Source organism: Ochlerotatus camptorhynchus, unplaced genomic scaffold (assembly GCF_037179485.1).
Source record: "Ochlerotatus camptorhynchus isolate MF236.1 unplaced genomic scaffold, CSIRO-AGI_Acam_v1.1 ptg000046l, whole genome shotgun sequence".
NCBI classification, from domain to species: Eukaryota; Metazoa; Arthropoda; class Insecta; order Diptera; family Culicidae; genus Ochlerotatus; species Ochlerotatus camptorhynchus.
The window spans coordinates 677,501-695,320 of NW_027040537.1; the positions used below are offsets into that span (position 1 = coordinate 677,501).

Here is a 17,820-nt window from a genome sequence, read left to right on the forward strand (position 1 = left end):
TCACGTCTAAGGTTAGCACCGCGCAGTAGCGAATGCCCCTTCGTTTCCGATGGACCACCTCTGCCGTCTGGATGACGTCGCGGATGGCGTCCACCGTGGATCTGCCCTTTCGGAACCCGTACTGGCTGCTTGACAGGCCGTCTACACCTTCGGTGTAGGCCGACAGCCTGTTGAGGATGACCCTCTCAAGCAGTTTCCCAGTGGTGTCCAGCAAACAGATGGGTCTGTATGCTGACGGGTCCCCAGGGGGTTTTCCTGGCTTCGGAAGCAGCACCAGCTTCTGCCGCTTCCACGCGTCTGGGAAGACGCCTACGTCCAGACAAGTCTGAAAAACAGAACGGAACATGTCTGGATTTTCCGCAACGGCCGCCCTCAGAGCCACAACCGGGATCCCATCTGGGCCCGGGGCCTTGCCCACCACCAGCGACCTGGCAATACCGCCAAGTTCACTGTTCGTCACTCTAGACACTTCTCCCTGATCCGCGCCTGGGATCCGCGGCCAGGAGTCTACGTCCGTACGCGGGAACAGGAACCCAACGATTGGAGCCAGTACCGCTGGTGATCTCTCCGGGGGTGCCGTCACGCCGCGGGTCTTTGCCATGACCACTTTGTAAGCATCCCCCCATGGGTTCGTGTTGGCGCTTTGGCATAGGCTGTCAAAGCACGCGCGCTTGCGTCTGGCGATCTCTTTATTGAGGGCTGCCTTAGCCGCTCGGAGAGTCTGTCTGGTCTGTCTGGTCTATCTGGTCTATCTGGTCTGTCTGGTCTGTCTAGTCTGTCTGGTCTGTCTGGTCTGTCTGGTCTGTCTGGTCTGTCTGGTCTGTCTGGTCTGTCTGGTCTGTCTGGTCTGTCTGGTCTGTCTGGTCTGTCTGGTCTGTCTGGCCTGTCTGGCCTGTCTGGTCTGTCTGGTCTGTCTGTCTGTCTGGTCTGTCTGTCTGTCTGGTCTGTCTGTCTGTCTGGTCTGTCTGTCTGTCTGGTCTGTCTGGTCTGTCTGGTCTGTCTGGTCTGTCTGGTCTGTCTGGTCTGTCTGGTCTGTCTGGTCTGTCTGGTCTGTCTGGTCTGTCTGGTCTGTCTGGTCTGTCTGGTCTGTCTGGTCTGTCTGGTCTGTCTGGTCTGTCTGGTCTGTCTGGTCTGTCTGGTCTGTCTGGTCTGTCTGGTCTGTCTGGTCTGTCTGGTCTGTCTGGTCTGTCTGGTCTGTCTGGTCTGTCTGGTCTGTCTGGTCTGTCTGGTCTGTCTGGTCTGTCTGGTCTGTCTGGTCTGTCTGGTCTGTCTGGTCTGTTTGGTCTGTCTGGTCTGTCTGGTCTGTCTGGTCTGTCTGGTCTGTCTGGTCTGTCTGGTCTGTCTGGTCTGTCTGGTCTGTCTGGTCTGTCTGGTCTGTCTGGTCTGTCTGGTCTGTCTGGTCTGTCTGGTCTGTCTGTGCCGGGCACACTCAGCTAGTATTGTAATAAAAAACAGTTAGCTAGTTAACCAAAGTTAAAATGAACTCGTTTTGGTTTGGTTTGGTGAACCGTTTGGTTCACGTTCACCAATATCTTCACCAAAGTGTTTATCTAGTTCATTTATATGATAGGCTCAATCGCGTTAGCTTTACGGAGCCAATAATTATTTTTGTTTAAAGTCATTCAAAAAGGCTTAAATGACGCTGGTTACTACACTCGCGTACGTACTTCTACCACACTGTTCCTTATCCTGTCGATGCTATTCTGATTGCTTCCAAGCCTTTCACGTACACCTATGTACATATCGAATCACAGCTCTGCTTGAAATTTCTTCCGGGATTTCCCATATTTACCCAGCACTAACGCTAGCTCGTGGTCAGAAACCTCCGGTGGTAAGTCACACACACAAGCACATATTGAACATATTTCCCAGCATGTGACATGCATACCTCTGTTTTCTTTGCCAAATAAAGAATACACAGAGATAGTAACCGATATATTTTTCAAAATTATAGAACCGAATTGTTACGGAAATGATAAGCGTATATTAAACTGTATGTGAACAGTGGAATTTCGTCTGCAGCTCAATTATTTGTTGAGTTATGATTAAATTCACACTTGGTGGCTGCTAATTAGACCCAGGTTAGGGAGATGCATCCTATTTTGCTTGAAGCCTTCCATGAAAATACTGATGATTAAATCACACATCATTTCACACGCACAGCAACACCCAAAAAAACCGCAACCGATATTGGTATTGTGCCTTCGGTTTTCAACGTTCATAATTTCCATTTTATCCAAACAATACCACAGAGGAGTGTACGGTTCATTAGTTCTGAATTGAACGTGAATTTTATATAGAACGCGCTCGCCGATGAGCATAGGCCCCAGCCCAGTACGCAACAAGTGAAAGATAAACACGGTGAAACAAATTCTCATAATGAAATATTTTCGCAAGCTGCGCTACATCGTGGTGAGGTGCGAATTCTATTCTGTATAATCTACATAAAAGCGAACAAACATTGTGCCATTCTGATAATTATATTCTGTTTTGGCACCGCTGACTATCCGTTCAAATTTTGTGCCTGATTATTAATTCAGTTTTCATTTGGTTTCCCCAGATGGACGTTAGTGTTTCATCGATTTAAATATTTTATTTATTAAAAAGCTGTATGCTGCGGGCTGGTTTGTCTATGAAAGCCACAAGTCGAGGTATTGCATTTGATTTGAATTAAGCGATCTAATAATAAAATTCAAAATGGAGACAGATTTCCTTTAATTTATTCACTTCAACGAGATAGATTGTTTTCAGTTTTCATAGTAAACGATGTCAAATGAAAATATCTGACAACAGTAGGCACGGAAATATTCAGTTTGGAAATCACGTTTCAAACTAATAGATGAGGAAGCGTGTATGGTAAAATTTCGGATTGTATCAATCGCACCACAAAGCAGGTCTTGGATCAACTAATGAGGGTTTTCCCTAAAGGAAAATATTGCAATTCAACCCGGGCTCTCTTCCGTATCACGTCCGTTTGGCGAATGCCGACCTCAGCCAAACTACGGAGAATAATCTAAAATTCTATCGCCATCACCCCGGACAGATTTCGACCGCAGTCCTTCCCGGAGCTTCAATCTTAAACACGTACACAGAGACAGCGGTAGCAGCAGTGGTAAGTTGAGCGTAAACAAATAACATAGACATGTGTGGTTAAAAACATTTCCAAGCCACTGAACGTGGCATAATTGAAATTCCTCTCCACAGAGTTTCAGCCCAAGGAAACCAAGCTAAGCCGGTCGGTGGTGTATAAAGTCTTTCAATCCGTCTGTTGGATTCGTGCTAAGAGAAGAGGAGACAATACGGGGGCGAAGCGAACCACTTTTCTGTCAAACGCGAACCAGCTCGTGATTGGCCGATTTGAAGAGATAGAGAAAAGAGTAAGAAACCAGTTTCTCCTCTTCGTCTTAGGATTTGTGGAAAATTGTAATTTTCTTTCAGCCTCCAGCAAGTGACACGTCAAATAGGTACCCGACATGTGCACATAGATACAGTAATCCCTCTATTTTTGCAGTGGGTGATACCGTCCACCCACCGCTGTTTCCCGGCTGTGCTTCAACCAATTACGCTGAATTTTGTATGTGATTAGTGTAAACCATATTTAACCTAGTTAGCTACAGAAAATCTGCTGAATTGGTTGAAGGCAGCCGAGAAATGGCGGTACCACCACCCATCGCATAAATGGAAGGATTACTGTATATTCTCCTACGGGGCTCAGAATAATGTCGTGGGTTGCTTGAAGGTGGAGTAGAATTGGAAAATTATGCATGATGAGAGCTGGTTTACATCGACTGTTTTTGTCAGAGTAAACATTTGGATATGAATGTTAAATTACTAGCTTGGCAGAGCATCTTCTTCTTCTTCACATTCTAAATTATTGATTATCGTATATTAGCTTATTGCGTGCTCTCAACTTAGCGTCCTAGATGCAACTCCACAGTTATTAATTGAGAGCTTTCGATGCCTGCATCATTTTTGCATTAGTATAATTGTGTGGCAAGAACAATCATACTCTACGCCCAGGGAAGTCGAGAAATTTTCCAACCCGAAGAATTCCTAGACCGGACCGGGAATCGAACCCAGCTTTGTAGCTGTGCCTTTATCGACTGTACTAAGGGAGGCGAGAGCATGGAAGAGCATGATGTGATCAGTCTAGACGGTTCTGATGATGTCATAGTTTTAGCCAGAAGCGCCAACTTCATGAAGCCAATACGGACTACATTGGAACAAACTGAAATTGGGGCTGTTTTGATAATTAAATGGAGAGATTTATCCCTAAAAAATTATAATAAAGCTTAAACAAAAATTCAATCGCACACGGCTTACACTACATTCAGACTATACTGCCTTTAATCCCATATCAGTCACATATGAAAAAAGAAGGCATTTAGAAAATGGCAGTTGAAGCTAAGGAGTGCAAGTTTCATGTAAATATTAAAAAAATCATAGTAAATTAATCGATAATTTTGTCAAGTTAAAATCAGTTCCAATGAAGCTTGCATGGTTTGTTATATCAGCAAAAAATATGCCGATACAAAAAGCAGAACTGAAACTTGACCTCTGGACGATTGAATTTCAGGATTGGACTGATATGCGATTACTTACTGACTTGATGTTGTATTCACATTTTTCACGACTAAAGCCCATAGTTTTATCACGTAATATTATCTTAATTATTATCTTAAAATGGACGAAAATTCATATGGGACTGGTATGCGATTATAGGCAGTATAGCTAATATTACGTATTCTATCTGGATATCAAAAGCCAAACATATAACTTCCAGTAAAAATTTGACGTATAAAGCTTATTCTAAACGCTTGCCCGTCGCTACACTCCTCTGACTAATAACATGGGGAGGACATAATAATAGTTTTCCCGGTTGGATAGTTTTTGATAGTTACATTTGATTTTTTTAATTAACCGTATTTTCGAAACATTGCTTCTTAAAAACTAAACATAACATTTTTCTGAAGATTTAGGGTTTTCATGATAAGAAAAAATAGTATATCACAAGTTATTTTTCTACAATATACAAAATCAAGATGTCGTGACAACAGAAAATTATCGAGATTTCGAGAATAGAAAATTTATCCAGACTCTAAACTTTGAAATGTTATCAAAATTCTTCAACTTGATTTTTTACTTGAACCATTTGCAATATTTTTAGAGGATGTTGATTTGTCACGTTACAACGTCAATACGTTACAAGACAATCCCAAGTAACAATTTTGGTTTTATGAGGGTTCTGTAGGCCATGATTTAGACTTGTAGAATGCTATAAAACCGCGATAAAACCTGCAATGTTACTTGGGAATACGTTGCATTCGTGTAATCTAAATTTCACAAGTATCGACGGCGGTTCCAAAACTGCAGATGAAATGAAAGATGAAGACAAAAGCAAAGTTCCAGTTGGGACTAAATAAATGTGAAGAATCAAAAGAACTTATCAAAATTTTGATTTTCAGAATCGTTTGTCATTTGACATGCGATATTTTGTTGATACTTTTGGTCGAGCCGAAGGGCTAAGAAAACAAAAATACACAAGAAGATCATTCTACTCTAAAACGTGAAGTTGGATAGTCCGTTTTATTCGAGGGGGGCGACACATCTAAATCTCAATTCTAGATGCTCAAAAAATCTCACACTAGCGAATAAATCTTCGAAAAATCTTCTTTCATTTCTCGCATCTACTTGCATCGAGCATCATCTTATTGCAGGAAATCTTCAAAATCGTGATAAATCTTCTTTCTATCTACTCAGCATACGCGCAGCTAGCCACATCAAAACACAATATTTCCTGCATCGTAGATAGAGTTGTCCCCCTCGGTTTTATTACACCCGAGAAACCTCTCTTTCCCCACTATAAGTAAGCTGTGGTGCTAAATAGTCAGAACACAGTATATAAAACTTCCCTGGTGACAGAATTCTGAACTGTGCTCCATGCAAAAGATCTTATTAATCTGATCAACTTTGCCAAAAACAGCATTAATCTATCTAGTTCAGCTTTCAAGTTGAAGCAAGTAAATATAAGTCGAATCGTACACTCGCACGTATGGTGTGAGAATTCAGAACTGAGCTATTCACTTATACAATAGGTTGCGTTGACAGCAACCTTATATCATAGAGGTAACTCTAAGACCAGAAGGTGTTGAAGAAACGTGCTCAACTTTTTGGCTAAGGTCTATGGCACACTCTTCTATCCCAAGCTAATCGATGCACCCCTCGAAACATAGGAAAATCCACGAATCCACGAGCAAGCAATAATATGGCAAATTGCACACTAGCGTCATCCCTCCCCTTAGCTAGTTTTTGTACCTTGTTGCTGGTGGGCGGGCTTAATTTTATGCTTTATAATGAAGTGTTTGAGACGGTAGGTTTATGGCCGGCGTTGCTGGGTCATGCCACGATAGAATGGCGCTATCTTCAGGCGATGGGGATTACTAAGCTTCCCCTCTTAAATGGACCACTGCATGAGAGAACCAAAGATCTAGTCTAGTAGTGGTATTATCATACTTGTTACTCCTTTGTTTGAAAAGCGCACTGGTACGCTTACGTATAGGCTCTGACGTTGGGTGCAATACTGGCGGGTGTTTCCGCAAATCACTCTTATTTTATTTATTTTTACGCAGATAAATTTATTTGCGTTTGCAAGGGAATTATACTATTGACATATTTCTGAAAGTGCCCAACGGTGCTCCTTTTATTTGTGTGACAAGCTTTCATTGTTGTTTACTCAGGAAACAATGTTAAACACCATTTTTGTACATGGTATTGTAACTAATATTATATGAGGGGTGTTCCGTGCGAAACAAGCTATAGTAGCTTCCAAAACACAACGCAAACGATCGTCATTCAAACCACCCATCGTGGCAACAACGCACTCCAGGTAGAATTTTAATGACACCGAACAAGAAGGGAGAAGCACTATATACTTCTCTTCAACATGCTGCTGCCTGCTGCTCGCCGTAGCGCACGGCAGGCAAGTATATAGGACCAAAAGTAGCAAAATACGATAGGACGACTGCTATAAAAGCGACACAGCCAGCCAGCGTTTTTTTTGAGTATTATTCCGACCACCATCCAAGTTACATCCAGTGAAGTAAGAAAGCAATTTGTAGAGAAATAGTGAACTAGTTAGAATAAAAGTAGTGTTAAGGTGATAATTTGATTAGTGTGTTGAATCTTTCAATCCGAACGAAATACAGTCCACTTCCAACCCACCGGAGTTGGCCACGGTAAACGCGCCAACATAGTGGTCCTTCGAGCCGGATCCAGCGCCGCCCGTAGGAAAGGATTCGACACCATCGCCACTCGACCGAGTGTATTCCGACACGCTTCCGTGGTGTGCCAACCACGACGTGTACCGCCAGGAGAGGAATCTATTATTGATCACCGCCGCTTCCGAATCCGATTCGCAAGTTTCAACCCGCCCGCCGAAGGATTTTTCTACAGAACCGAAACCATACGTACTCGTGCTGTGTGTAACGTACGACGTGACAACGAGTTCATTATGCCAGTGGATCGAACCCCGAAAGGTAAGCCTGCTGCTAAGGAAACAGCTGAGGGCACAGGCAAGGAGAAGCAGCACGACGAGTCAGCAATATTCGAAGGATTTGCAGAATGGGAAATCAGTGCTGATTCCGAAACCGTGAAGGAAATAACGTCGCTTTCCCGCCAGCGAGACCAGGTCACCATGAAAGTAGTGCGTGTGCAAAGGGCGCTTGTTGCCGCTCGAAACTTGGTGAGCCTCTCACAACTCAGGACGTACATGAAGAATATCGATGTGGCCTACAACGAATACAGCGCAGTGCATAGCAAACTGGTTGCTATCATTCCCCAAGAAAGTTTTCAACAGCAGGAGGAAGTTTATGTCGCATTATGTCGGTCTTCAACGATACAACTTCGTCCGCACGACCATCGATGAGCTAATCATGGCACACGAAAATGCAATGGTTCGTGCTCAAGCCCCGCAACAACAAATCATCGTCCAACAGCAACCGTTGAAGGCTCCAATTCCCACCTTCGATGGTGATTATGCCAACTGGCCGAAGTTCAAGGCCATATTCCAAGACTTGATGGCCAACTCAGGAGACTCGAACGCGATAAAGCTGTATCATCTGGACAAGGCTCTGGTTGGTGCAGCAACAGGTGCTCTGGATGCCAAAGTAATCAGCGAAGGTAATTACCAGCAAGGGTGGACCATTCTCACCGATCGCTATGAAAACAAAAGGATCATAGTCGAGACGCACGTTCGTGGTCTGTTCAACTTGCAAGGAATGTCATCCGGATCCCACAAGGAGGTGCGACGTCTGCTAGATGAGTGCACCCGCCACGTCGAGAGCCTGAAGTATCTGGAACAGGAATTCCTCGGTATTTCCGATTTGTTTCTGGTTCATATGCTGACGACCGCCATGGACAACACGACCAGGATGGCATGGGAAGGCACACAGAAGAAGGGCGTGCTACCCAAGTATGCGCAAACCATTACGTTCCTGCAATCGAGATGTGAAATGTTGGAGAACTGCGAAACAGCTTTCCACAAGGTTAATGCGCAGGCCGCTTCCAAATCGACCCCGAAGGTACAAGCATTCCAACCGAAGCAAGCAACCCGAAGGTCCATGCCGCCGCAACCACACCAATCAGCAAGGAGGTTTGTGATTTCTGCCAAGGTGCACATCGCAACTACCAATGCAATGTGCTTGGTAACATGTCCTTTGACAAACGGATGGAGAAGGTACGCACAACTGGTGTGTGTTTCAACTATCTGCGCAAGGGGCACACCTCCAAGGAGTGTTCATCACCGAGGTGCTGCCAAAAGTGTCAGAAACGGCATCATACACAACTCCACAACGACGAGGTAAACCGAGAACCGAAAGCCAACGTGTCCGTTCCGAAAGAAGAGTCCCGCACAGTTCAACCGAACAGCACGGTAGCAAACCCGCCATCCGGAAGAGATATACCGAGCACATCCTGCTCGTGTAACTACGCCGATTCCACGAAAACTGTGTTCCTGCTGACAGCGGTTGTCAACGTGCTGGACGAAAGCAATCAACTGCATTCTTGCCGAGTACTGCTAGATAGCGGCTCTCAGGTAAATTTCGTAACAAACAATTTTGCAAATCTTTTAAGAATTCAGAAGCATCGTGTCAACGTTCCAATCTGTGGCATCAACGACGTCAGGACTGTAGCCCACGACAAGGTGATGGTCAACATCCGATCTCGACTCACCGACTTCCAAGCACACGTGGAGTGTTTGGTTACGCCCAATGTGACAGGTGTCATCCCGCCAACAAGAATTGACGTGTCATCTTGGAACATTCCCTTCGGCGTCCAACTAGCCGATCCGGAATTCTACAAACCGGGCAAGATTGATATGCTTCTTGGTGCAGAGTTATTCTTCAAGTTGATGCGACCAGGTCATATCAAACTCGACGACAACTTCCCCGATCTCCGTGAAACCTGCCTTGGATGGGTTTTAGGCGGTGTATTCACTAACACGATCAACGCCAATCAACCACAACATTCGCTCATCGTATCGTTGGATGACATCGAGGAATCCATTCAACGATTTTGGAGGCTCGAAGAGGTGCCAGATTCGAGTCCTCTGACGAAGGAAGAACAGGAGTGTGAAGCCCATTTCGTCGCCACCCACCAGCGTGATGAAAATGGACGATACCAAGTGAGGCTACCGTTCAAGGATAACGTGCACGAGCTTAGTGACTGCCGAGCGGTTGCTTTGACGCGATTCCAGATGCTGCAGAGGAGGCTGCAGTGGAACCCCGATTTGAACGAGCAGTATGTTCAGTTCATGCGTGAGTATGAAGAGCTGGGACACTGCCACGAAGTACGAGAAGAAGACGATCCACCGCACCAGCAAAACTACTACCTGCCGCACCATGCGGTACTTCGCCCATCAAGTTCGACCACCAAGTGCAGGGTGGTATTTGATGCCAGCGCCAAACCAACAGTGAACCACCGTTCACTCAATGAGGTTCTACAAGTCGGTGCAGTGGTACAGAAAGAACTCTATGACGTCATACTCAGGTTCTGCAAGTACCCAGTTGCATTCACAGCCGACGTGCCGAAGATGTATCGACAAATCAAGATGCATCCAAGGGACACACACTATCTCCGTGTTTTTTGGTGTGAGCAGCCGTCAGAGCCACTCCGAGTCTTGGAGCTCACGACGGTTACATATGGAACAGCATCGGCTCCGTTCCAAGCTACCAGGTGCTTGCAGCAGCTCGCCGATGATGAATCAACCGATTTTCCGATCGGTGCGCAAATCGCCAAGGAGGATTTTTACGTCAACGATGCACTTTCCGGTACAAATTCACTTCCGGAGGCCCTCGAAGCAGCAAGGCAGCTGGAAGGCTTACTGAAGAGAGGAGGGTTTTCGCTGCACAAGTGGTGTTCCAACTCAAACGAATTTTTGGACCACATTCCAAACGATCGACTGGAACAGCCCGTTCCATTGGAAGAATATGGACCGAATGGAGTCATCAAAGTGCTAGGCTTGCTTTGGGATCCAAAAGCCGATCATTTCCTCATCGCAAGGCCGCCACAATGTGATTTGAATCAACGATCAACGAAGCGTATTATCTACTCCGAGGTGGCCAAGCTTTTTGACCCGTTAGGACTTGTGTCACCAGTGATTGTCGTCGCCAAGCTACTAGTGCAACAGCTGTGGAAGCACAAGATTGGCTGGGATGAGCCCGTCAACGACTCGATACAGGAGCGATGGGTTGAATTTGCAAATACCTTGCCAGCACTCGACAAAATCGCCATACCAAGAAGAGTTACGTTCCACGACGCCGTGTCCTACGAAATCCACGGTTTTGCCGACGCATCATCATTGGCGTATGGTGCATGTGTTTATGTTCGAAGCCTGTTCTCCAACGGTTCCGCCAAGATGAAGTTGCTGAGTAGCAAGTCCAAGGTTGCTCCGCTACATGACCTTTCAACGCCTCGAAAGGAATTGTGTGCCGCATTGCTACTAACTCGAATCATTCAGAGGATTATCCCAGCCATGCAAATGGAATTCCGTGACGTGGTCCTCTGGTCGGACAGTCAAATCGTTCTGGCGTGGATGAAACGATCAGCCAATCGCCTCAAGATTTTTATCCGAAACCGAATTCACGAAATCAATACCTCCACTGCAGGATATCGCTGGTGCTACATCCGATCTGGTGATAATCCAGCAGACATCGTGTCCAGAGGTCAGCTACCAAACGATTTGCGCAGAAACAATCTTTGGTGGACCGGACCAAGTTTCCTCACGAAACTCGAGTACGACGAACAGGAGTTAGTCGATATCCCCGACCAACAGCTTCCCGAAATGACAAGCACCGAAATTGTCACTTCGGCTGTGGTGGAACAGTTTCCACTGTTTTCCCGCTTCAGTGACTTCAGGAAGATCGAACGCATCATGGCATTGGTACTTCGATTCATCGCCAACATCCGCACCAAGAACAGGTCACAACGTATCTTCAACCGGTACGTTACTATTTCCGAACTCCGTCTATCGAATTTCACCATTATGAGGATGGTTCAACAGTCAGAGCTAGCTGACGAAATACGTCGTGTCCAAACCAACAAACCGTGCCGCAAGCTAGGAGGCTTGAATCCAGTGTTCGTCGATGGATTGCTTCGAGTTGGTGGTCGGCTGCAACATTCGAATCTACAAGCCGAGACGAAGAATCCGATTATCCTTCCGAACAGACATCCACTGACGAAGCAGCTAATCCGCACAATGCACATCGAGCATTTGCACCTTGGGCAAAATGGCTTGATTGCTGCTATGCGCCAGAGGTATTGGTTGCTGAGCGCCCGTTCAACCATCCGGCAAGTGACCCGCAATTGTGTAAGATGTTTCCGCACAAATCCAAATATGTCAACGCAGCTGATGGGCAATCTTCCTCAACCGAGGATAAATCCAGCACCTCCGTTTGCAGTGACTGGTGTCGACTACGCCGGCCCATTTTGGATCAAGATGGGAAATTACCGATCCAGGCTCATCAAGGCTTACGTGGCAGTATTTGTTTGCATGGTAACAAAAGCAGTGCATCTCGAGGTCGTGTCTGATCTCACATCCGACGCCTTCTTAGCTGCGCTAGCGCTACAACGGTTCATCAGCCGAAGAGGAATGGTGCAACAGTTGCATTCTGACAATGCCACCAACTTCCGAGGAGCACAACACGAGTTGCACCAGCTATATCAACAGTTCCAGGATCAGCAGTTCACAGGACGTATCCAGTCCTTCTGTCAGCCAGATGGATTGGTCCGAGCCATCGATGTGTCGTCTAACGGAGCTACCTACCGACGACCGATCAACCGGATCGCAGTTTTGCCGATTGAGGACAACGAGCCACCAACCCTGAGTGATGTTGAATCTACGAGTCAACCGGGCGGAGTATGTTCCGTGCGAAACAAGCTATAGTAGCTTCCAAAACACAACGCAAACGATCGTCATTCAAACCACCCATCGTGGCAACAACGCACTCCAGGTAGAATTTTAATGACACCGAACGAGAAGGGAGAAGCACTATATACTTCTCTTCAACATGCTGCTGCTTGCTGCTCGCCGTAGCGCACGGCAGGCAAGTATATAGGACCAAAAGTAGCAAAATACGATAGGACGACTGCTATAAAAGCGACACAGTCTGCCAGCGTTTTTTTGAGTATTATTCCGACCACCATCCAAGTTACATCCAGTGAAGTAAGAAAGCAATCTGTAGAGAAATAGTGAACTAGTTAGAATAAAAGTAGTGTTAAGGTGATAATTTGATTAGTGTGTTGAATCTTTCAATCCGAACGAAATACAGTCCACTTCCAACCCACCGGAGTTGGCCACGGTAAACGCGCCAACAAGGGGGTTAGAAGGAAAGGGGTGTAAGTGGCTTTGATCAATTCTCTTCATCGACTTTCTCTTTTGATAGCCACAGTTTTTTTTTTCTTCTAGCATCCAGAATGGCACACGAATCAAGGAATGTGTTTGCAGCTGAATTATTAACGAAAGAGAAAGTCGATGAAGAGAATCGATCAAAGTCACTTACACCCCTTTCCTTCTAACCCCCTCATATAATATTAGTTACAATACCATGTAGAAAAACTTTGATTTGGGATAAGTGTTTGAACCTTTGAACTATGGCTTGGGATTTCCACAGTGGCGTTCATCTATTGTGACATACCCATACGTATTTTTGTCGTGCGACATAGTGGAAGCGTGTGAGCATAGTTGGAGCATATACCCTATATAATTTAAAAATCAGCTAGGAAACTTTAGTGAATTTTCCGTTGTTTCGAAGGGTGCATCGATTAGCTTGGGACCGAAGAGAGAACCAGCATAGAAGAAACTCTAAGATCAGAAGGTCCCGAAGAAACGTGCTCAACTTTTTAGCTCAGCTCTGGTACTATCTTCGGTCCCAAGCTAATCGATGCACCCCTCGAAACATAGGAAAATCCACGAACCCCTCATTTTATCTGTCAAACTTTCATAGCGAATCAAAACAAACATAGTGTAGTACTAGAATTTCGCATAGAATGGGGTACGTTAATCGATGTACTTGGGACCAATAGGCTAGTCAAGTAGTGAGCCAATTTAAAATCGTTAGTTTCCACCGGTTGGTACCAGACCTGAGCCAAAAAGTTGAGCATGTTTCTTCGGGACCTTCTGGTTTTAGAGGTATGATGTGATCGTGATGTATTGATTTGGTGAGTAAGTTCAAGTTGAAAATGTTCTTATACATTTATTTTCATTTGCTTCCCTGTGCGGTGGCCTCGATCACGAGTGGTCTGTTGCTCGGCTTGAACGGTTGGGTACGTGTGATACGAACGCGATCGAACATGTAGATTTGGCACTTGGGCGATTAGATTTTGATGTGTTGTCGTGTGCATACGCGTCCTCCCTAACAAGATCCTGAGGGCCGTAGGGACACGGCGAGTCGTCTTTGTTTATTTTCGGTCAATAGCTCACTTGAAAGGTGAAAGTGGATCGGATTAGAATGACTCACATTGTGTTTGTCACTATTTGTGAAATAATAAAAACAAGTCGAGTGTGTGTATGTGTAAATATTTTTCAAATCAAAAGGTTCCTCAATGTTCACATGTTGCTTCACAAGTATTTGAGGATATACTGCGAAAATTTCAGTCTATTGGATGAAGGTATTCTGTTATGTATTGGTAATTTTAAAGATAATTAGACAATTCCATGAACTTCGGCAGAACTCGGCAAGAACTTCCCTGAACTTCGGCAGGACTTCGCTGAACTTCAGCAGGAGTTCCCTGAACTTTGACAGGCCTTCCCTGAACTACGGCTGGATTTCCCTGAGGTTCGGCAGGCCTTCCCTACGGCAGGATTTCCCTGAATTTTTATGAAAGGACTTCCCTGAACTTCAGGAGCCCTTCCCTGAACTTCAGCAGGACTTCCCTGAACTTCGGTAAGTCTTCCCTGAACTTCGGAAGCAGTTTCCTGAACTTCGGAAGGACTTCCCTGAACTTCATCAGGACTTCGTAGAAGTTCGGCAGGCCTTCCCTAAACTACAGCAAGACTTTCCTTAGCATTATCAGGACTTCCCTAAACTTGGAATCTTTGAATTGATGTTGTCATTTCAGTAGTAGGATTATTATTATTATACAATAATATTGTGTTTACCAATATGGTCAAAATGTCAATACTTCTAATTTTCCTAATTTGCAATGCTTGTTGGTATTGGTGCATTTTGAATTTGGATGTGGTTCAAACGGGTGTGGATTCAGTATCAACTGAAAAGCATTAACTTTCACCTTAGTGTCTGTGAGATACTAAGGCGAGAGCTGATTGCAAAAAGGCACATTCAAGTACCATGTGCAAGGGTTTCCAACAATTTAAGATTACTTTTGATTTCGCAAAGTAATCAGGTAATCATGAGTAATCAAGCTGATCATAATAATCAGAAGTAATCATTAGTTATCAATGGTAATCAACTAGTTATCACAGTATTAATCATGAGTAATTCATGGTAATCATCAAGCAATCATGAGTAATCACAGTCATTTTTATAATCATAATAATCTTTGTAATCACTGAGTAATGAGTGTAATTTTGACGGTAGCGAGAATTGATCAATGTTGATAAAATGTCGAATCCTTCGAGTTATAGAATATCGAGTTGTGGAGAGTTGACTGTATGAACAAGGGATGTATACAGTATACTGTAGTCGTCATTAATTCTATGGGCAGATAATTCATCAGAGACCAATTGCAATGCAAGAGCCGGAAGCTTGTTGTTTGTGGGCATAGATGTTTGCAATTTAGCAGAACATTTCAACCGAAAACAACACCATAATAAGTCGCATCATGTGCATATACATTGCTTGACATAGTTCGTAATTCTTACGAAACATTTCAAATGATTGAGTGAGAGGAAGAACATGCTCCTTTGTTGAAATTTGCTGGGCTATAAATAGATAAACTATGTCATTGCTTCCGGAGACTGGTTGCATAATTTGCCCGAAACATTGAGCTTGTGATGCAATCGCGTCATTAGTTGTTTTCACACGTAATCTTCCGGCTATACACGGCCAATTAAACCAACTCAAATTTAAGTTTCATTCACACAAAATCACAAAAACGTAGGCTACTCATAGACTGAGTAAACTTTTCCTCGATTTTCAAGGAAAAAACTTTTCGAATAGGGGGAAAATCGAGAGAGGTTTCACTCAGTCTTTTAGTATACTCCTGAACTAAATAAAATTTTCGTTGATTATTCAGGAAAATGAAAATTTTACTCAGTTGAGTAGCCTACTTTTTTGAGATTTTGAGTGATAACCACTCAAATTTGATCGATCTCATTGAAGTTGATTGACTTTACCAATATTAACTTCAAAACAGAAAATAATCGAACTAATTTGGGTTGCTTAGGCGTGTGATTTTGTATGGGAGCGAGCTGTCAACTAATAGATCTATGTAGTATCAAAAATTAAATATTGAAATTTTGATTTAAAAATCGAGATGAATGTCTATGGAATCGATAAAAATATCGTTGTGCTCAAAAAACGAAGCTCTTTCGGATCATATATTGAAAACTGGTATGCTTTTCGAAATTGTACACGGTTACTCGCAACAACTCAAAATTGAGTCGAACATGCTCATTTCAGTGTTAAGTATGGCTACTCAAAAGTGAGTAGCACTTTTGAATAAATTCATTTAACTGGAGCTGAAGACGACTGAAAACCGGCTCCACCTGCAATTCCTACTTACCTTAATACATACGGCCGGTGTTATACAATAATTTCGCCGTTTCTTAGAGCGTTTGCACTGACACGGCTGGCATTTTTCCCGGATTTGGCTGACTGAGTGGCTTGCACTCAGATTGACATTTCTCGTTTACTCAGATTTTGACAACCTAATGCATCAGACGAAATTGAGTACGATCGACTCACCCGGTGAGGAAGCTGAAGTAAGCGTGTACGAGCATTACAAATAGGCGAAATAGTTTAACACCATTGACGGTAATGTTTCTTTTATGTGAGTGAGCTTTGATTCGCGATAATTTGGCGGTTGAAAGCAATTTCGCATTTCTAAAATGTTGTCGCTGATTTCTCCTAATTTGTGATTTTAATCGCAGATGTGACGGGTTAATTGCCTGTTAAAACCCCTTTTCGGAATACTTACTTACATGCCGTCTTGCATGTGGCACCGAACATAAAATGAATAGAGTCATGCAAGATTTTCCGAAGGAAACGATAAACATTCCACATTATAAAGTTGGAAATTGAAAATGGCGAGACATTCTGATTTTACTCGCTAATGAATTCAACTTATTGGCACCTCGCTCGACACTCGGAAACATTTCAAACAAAGTCAACGTTCGTTTTCAAGTGGTAAATCCATCGTTAATATTAATTGAAAGCATTGGTGGATTCCGCGTGGAAAATTTAATTCGAACGAGCGAAAATCGTAGCTATTTAGTGGTTACCACCGGGGGCCTCAGATAGCCTTGTTGGTAATGGCACGGTAGTTCCAAACCGGAGGCGGCGGGTTCGATTCCGAAACCGAGTTGAAAATTTTCTCGATTTTCCTGAGAATTGCACTTACCACATACATATTCATGCATTGGTTAGCATAGAATGCTCTCAATTAATAACTGTGGAAAAGCATCTAAAACACTAAGTTGAGAATCGGCAAAACTCCCGCTACAGAATCGTAATGAATCTAGAAGAAGAAGGTTACCACAGTTGGCATGGGATGTGTGATAAGGAAGGTGATTCGAGATTGACAAAAAGTAGGCGAACGTTTTTTTTTTATGGAGGAAACATTGCGTTACATTCAGTTTCAGATTTCGTCGTTTTTACAGGCATTTTAGGAAGAGACCAACTTTCTATATCTATATCTATCTATTTCGGAGTAAATGAAAAAAATATATTTAATACATGTTATTTATAAAATTCATTATCTCCTAAATGAAAAATGTTGTATTTTGTCGACTAGTGATTCTTATGAAAAAAACTCCGCTGAAAATTTGGCTTACAACTGGAGCTTTATGACTTTATACTTAATCTGCTTTATTGTGCTCTACATACTTTAAGCACAATCTTATTATATTGCAATAATATTTGACGAACCAATAAAGTTTAATAATCAATCAGCCCAATTCCCTTAATCGATTTTCTCTTTCGCGAATAACCCGACTGCAAATGAATTTCCCATTTACTATGTTGATACAGGCGCAAGCTAACTATAGTCGCTATATTTATAGTCTGGTGGATAGAATTTCGATCTATCAAAAAGCGGAACCAATTCAATATATTGTAGACCAACAATTGAAATGGTACTATCAAG

General features: G+C 43.6%; 1 protein-coding gene across 1 annotated transcript; it reads left to right on the plus strand.

Annotated features, from left to right (window-relative positions):
* The first annotated feature begins 7,931 nt into the window (after positions 1 to 7,931).
* LOC135715992 (uncharacterized) lies at positions 7,932 to 12,439 on the plus strand. Its single transcript, XM_065238886.1, has 3 exons — positions 7,932 to 8,702; positions 8,774 to 9,091; positions 9,137 to 12,439. Exons 1-3 carry the CDS (start codon positions 7,932 to 7,934, stop codon positions 12,437 to 12,439), a joined length of 4,392 nt encoding a protein of 1,463 aa, XP_065094958.1.
* Positions 12,440 to 17,820: the final 5,381 nt, after the last annotated feature.

Coding starts and splice junctions, on each gene's coding strand:
- LOC135715992 (XM_065238886.1), top strand. CDS start 7,932: ATGGCACACGAAAATGCAATGGTTCGTGCTCAAGCCCCGCAACAACAA. Junction 8,703..8,773: donor CTACCAATGCAATGTGCTTG/GTAACATGTCCT, acceptor TATCTGCGCAAG/GGGCACACCTCCAAGGAGTG. Junction 9,092..9,136: donor TGCTAGATAGCGGCTCTCAG/GTAAATTTCGTA, acceptor TTAAGAATTCAG/AAGCATCGTGTCAACGTTCC.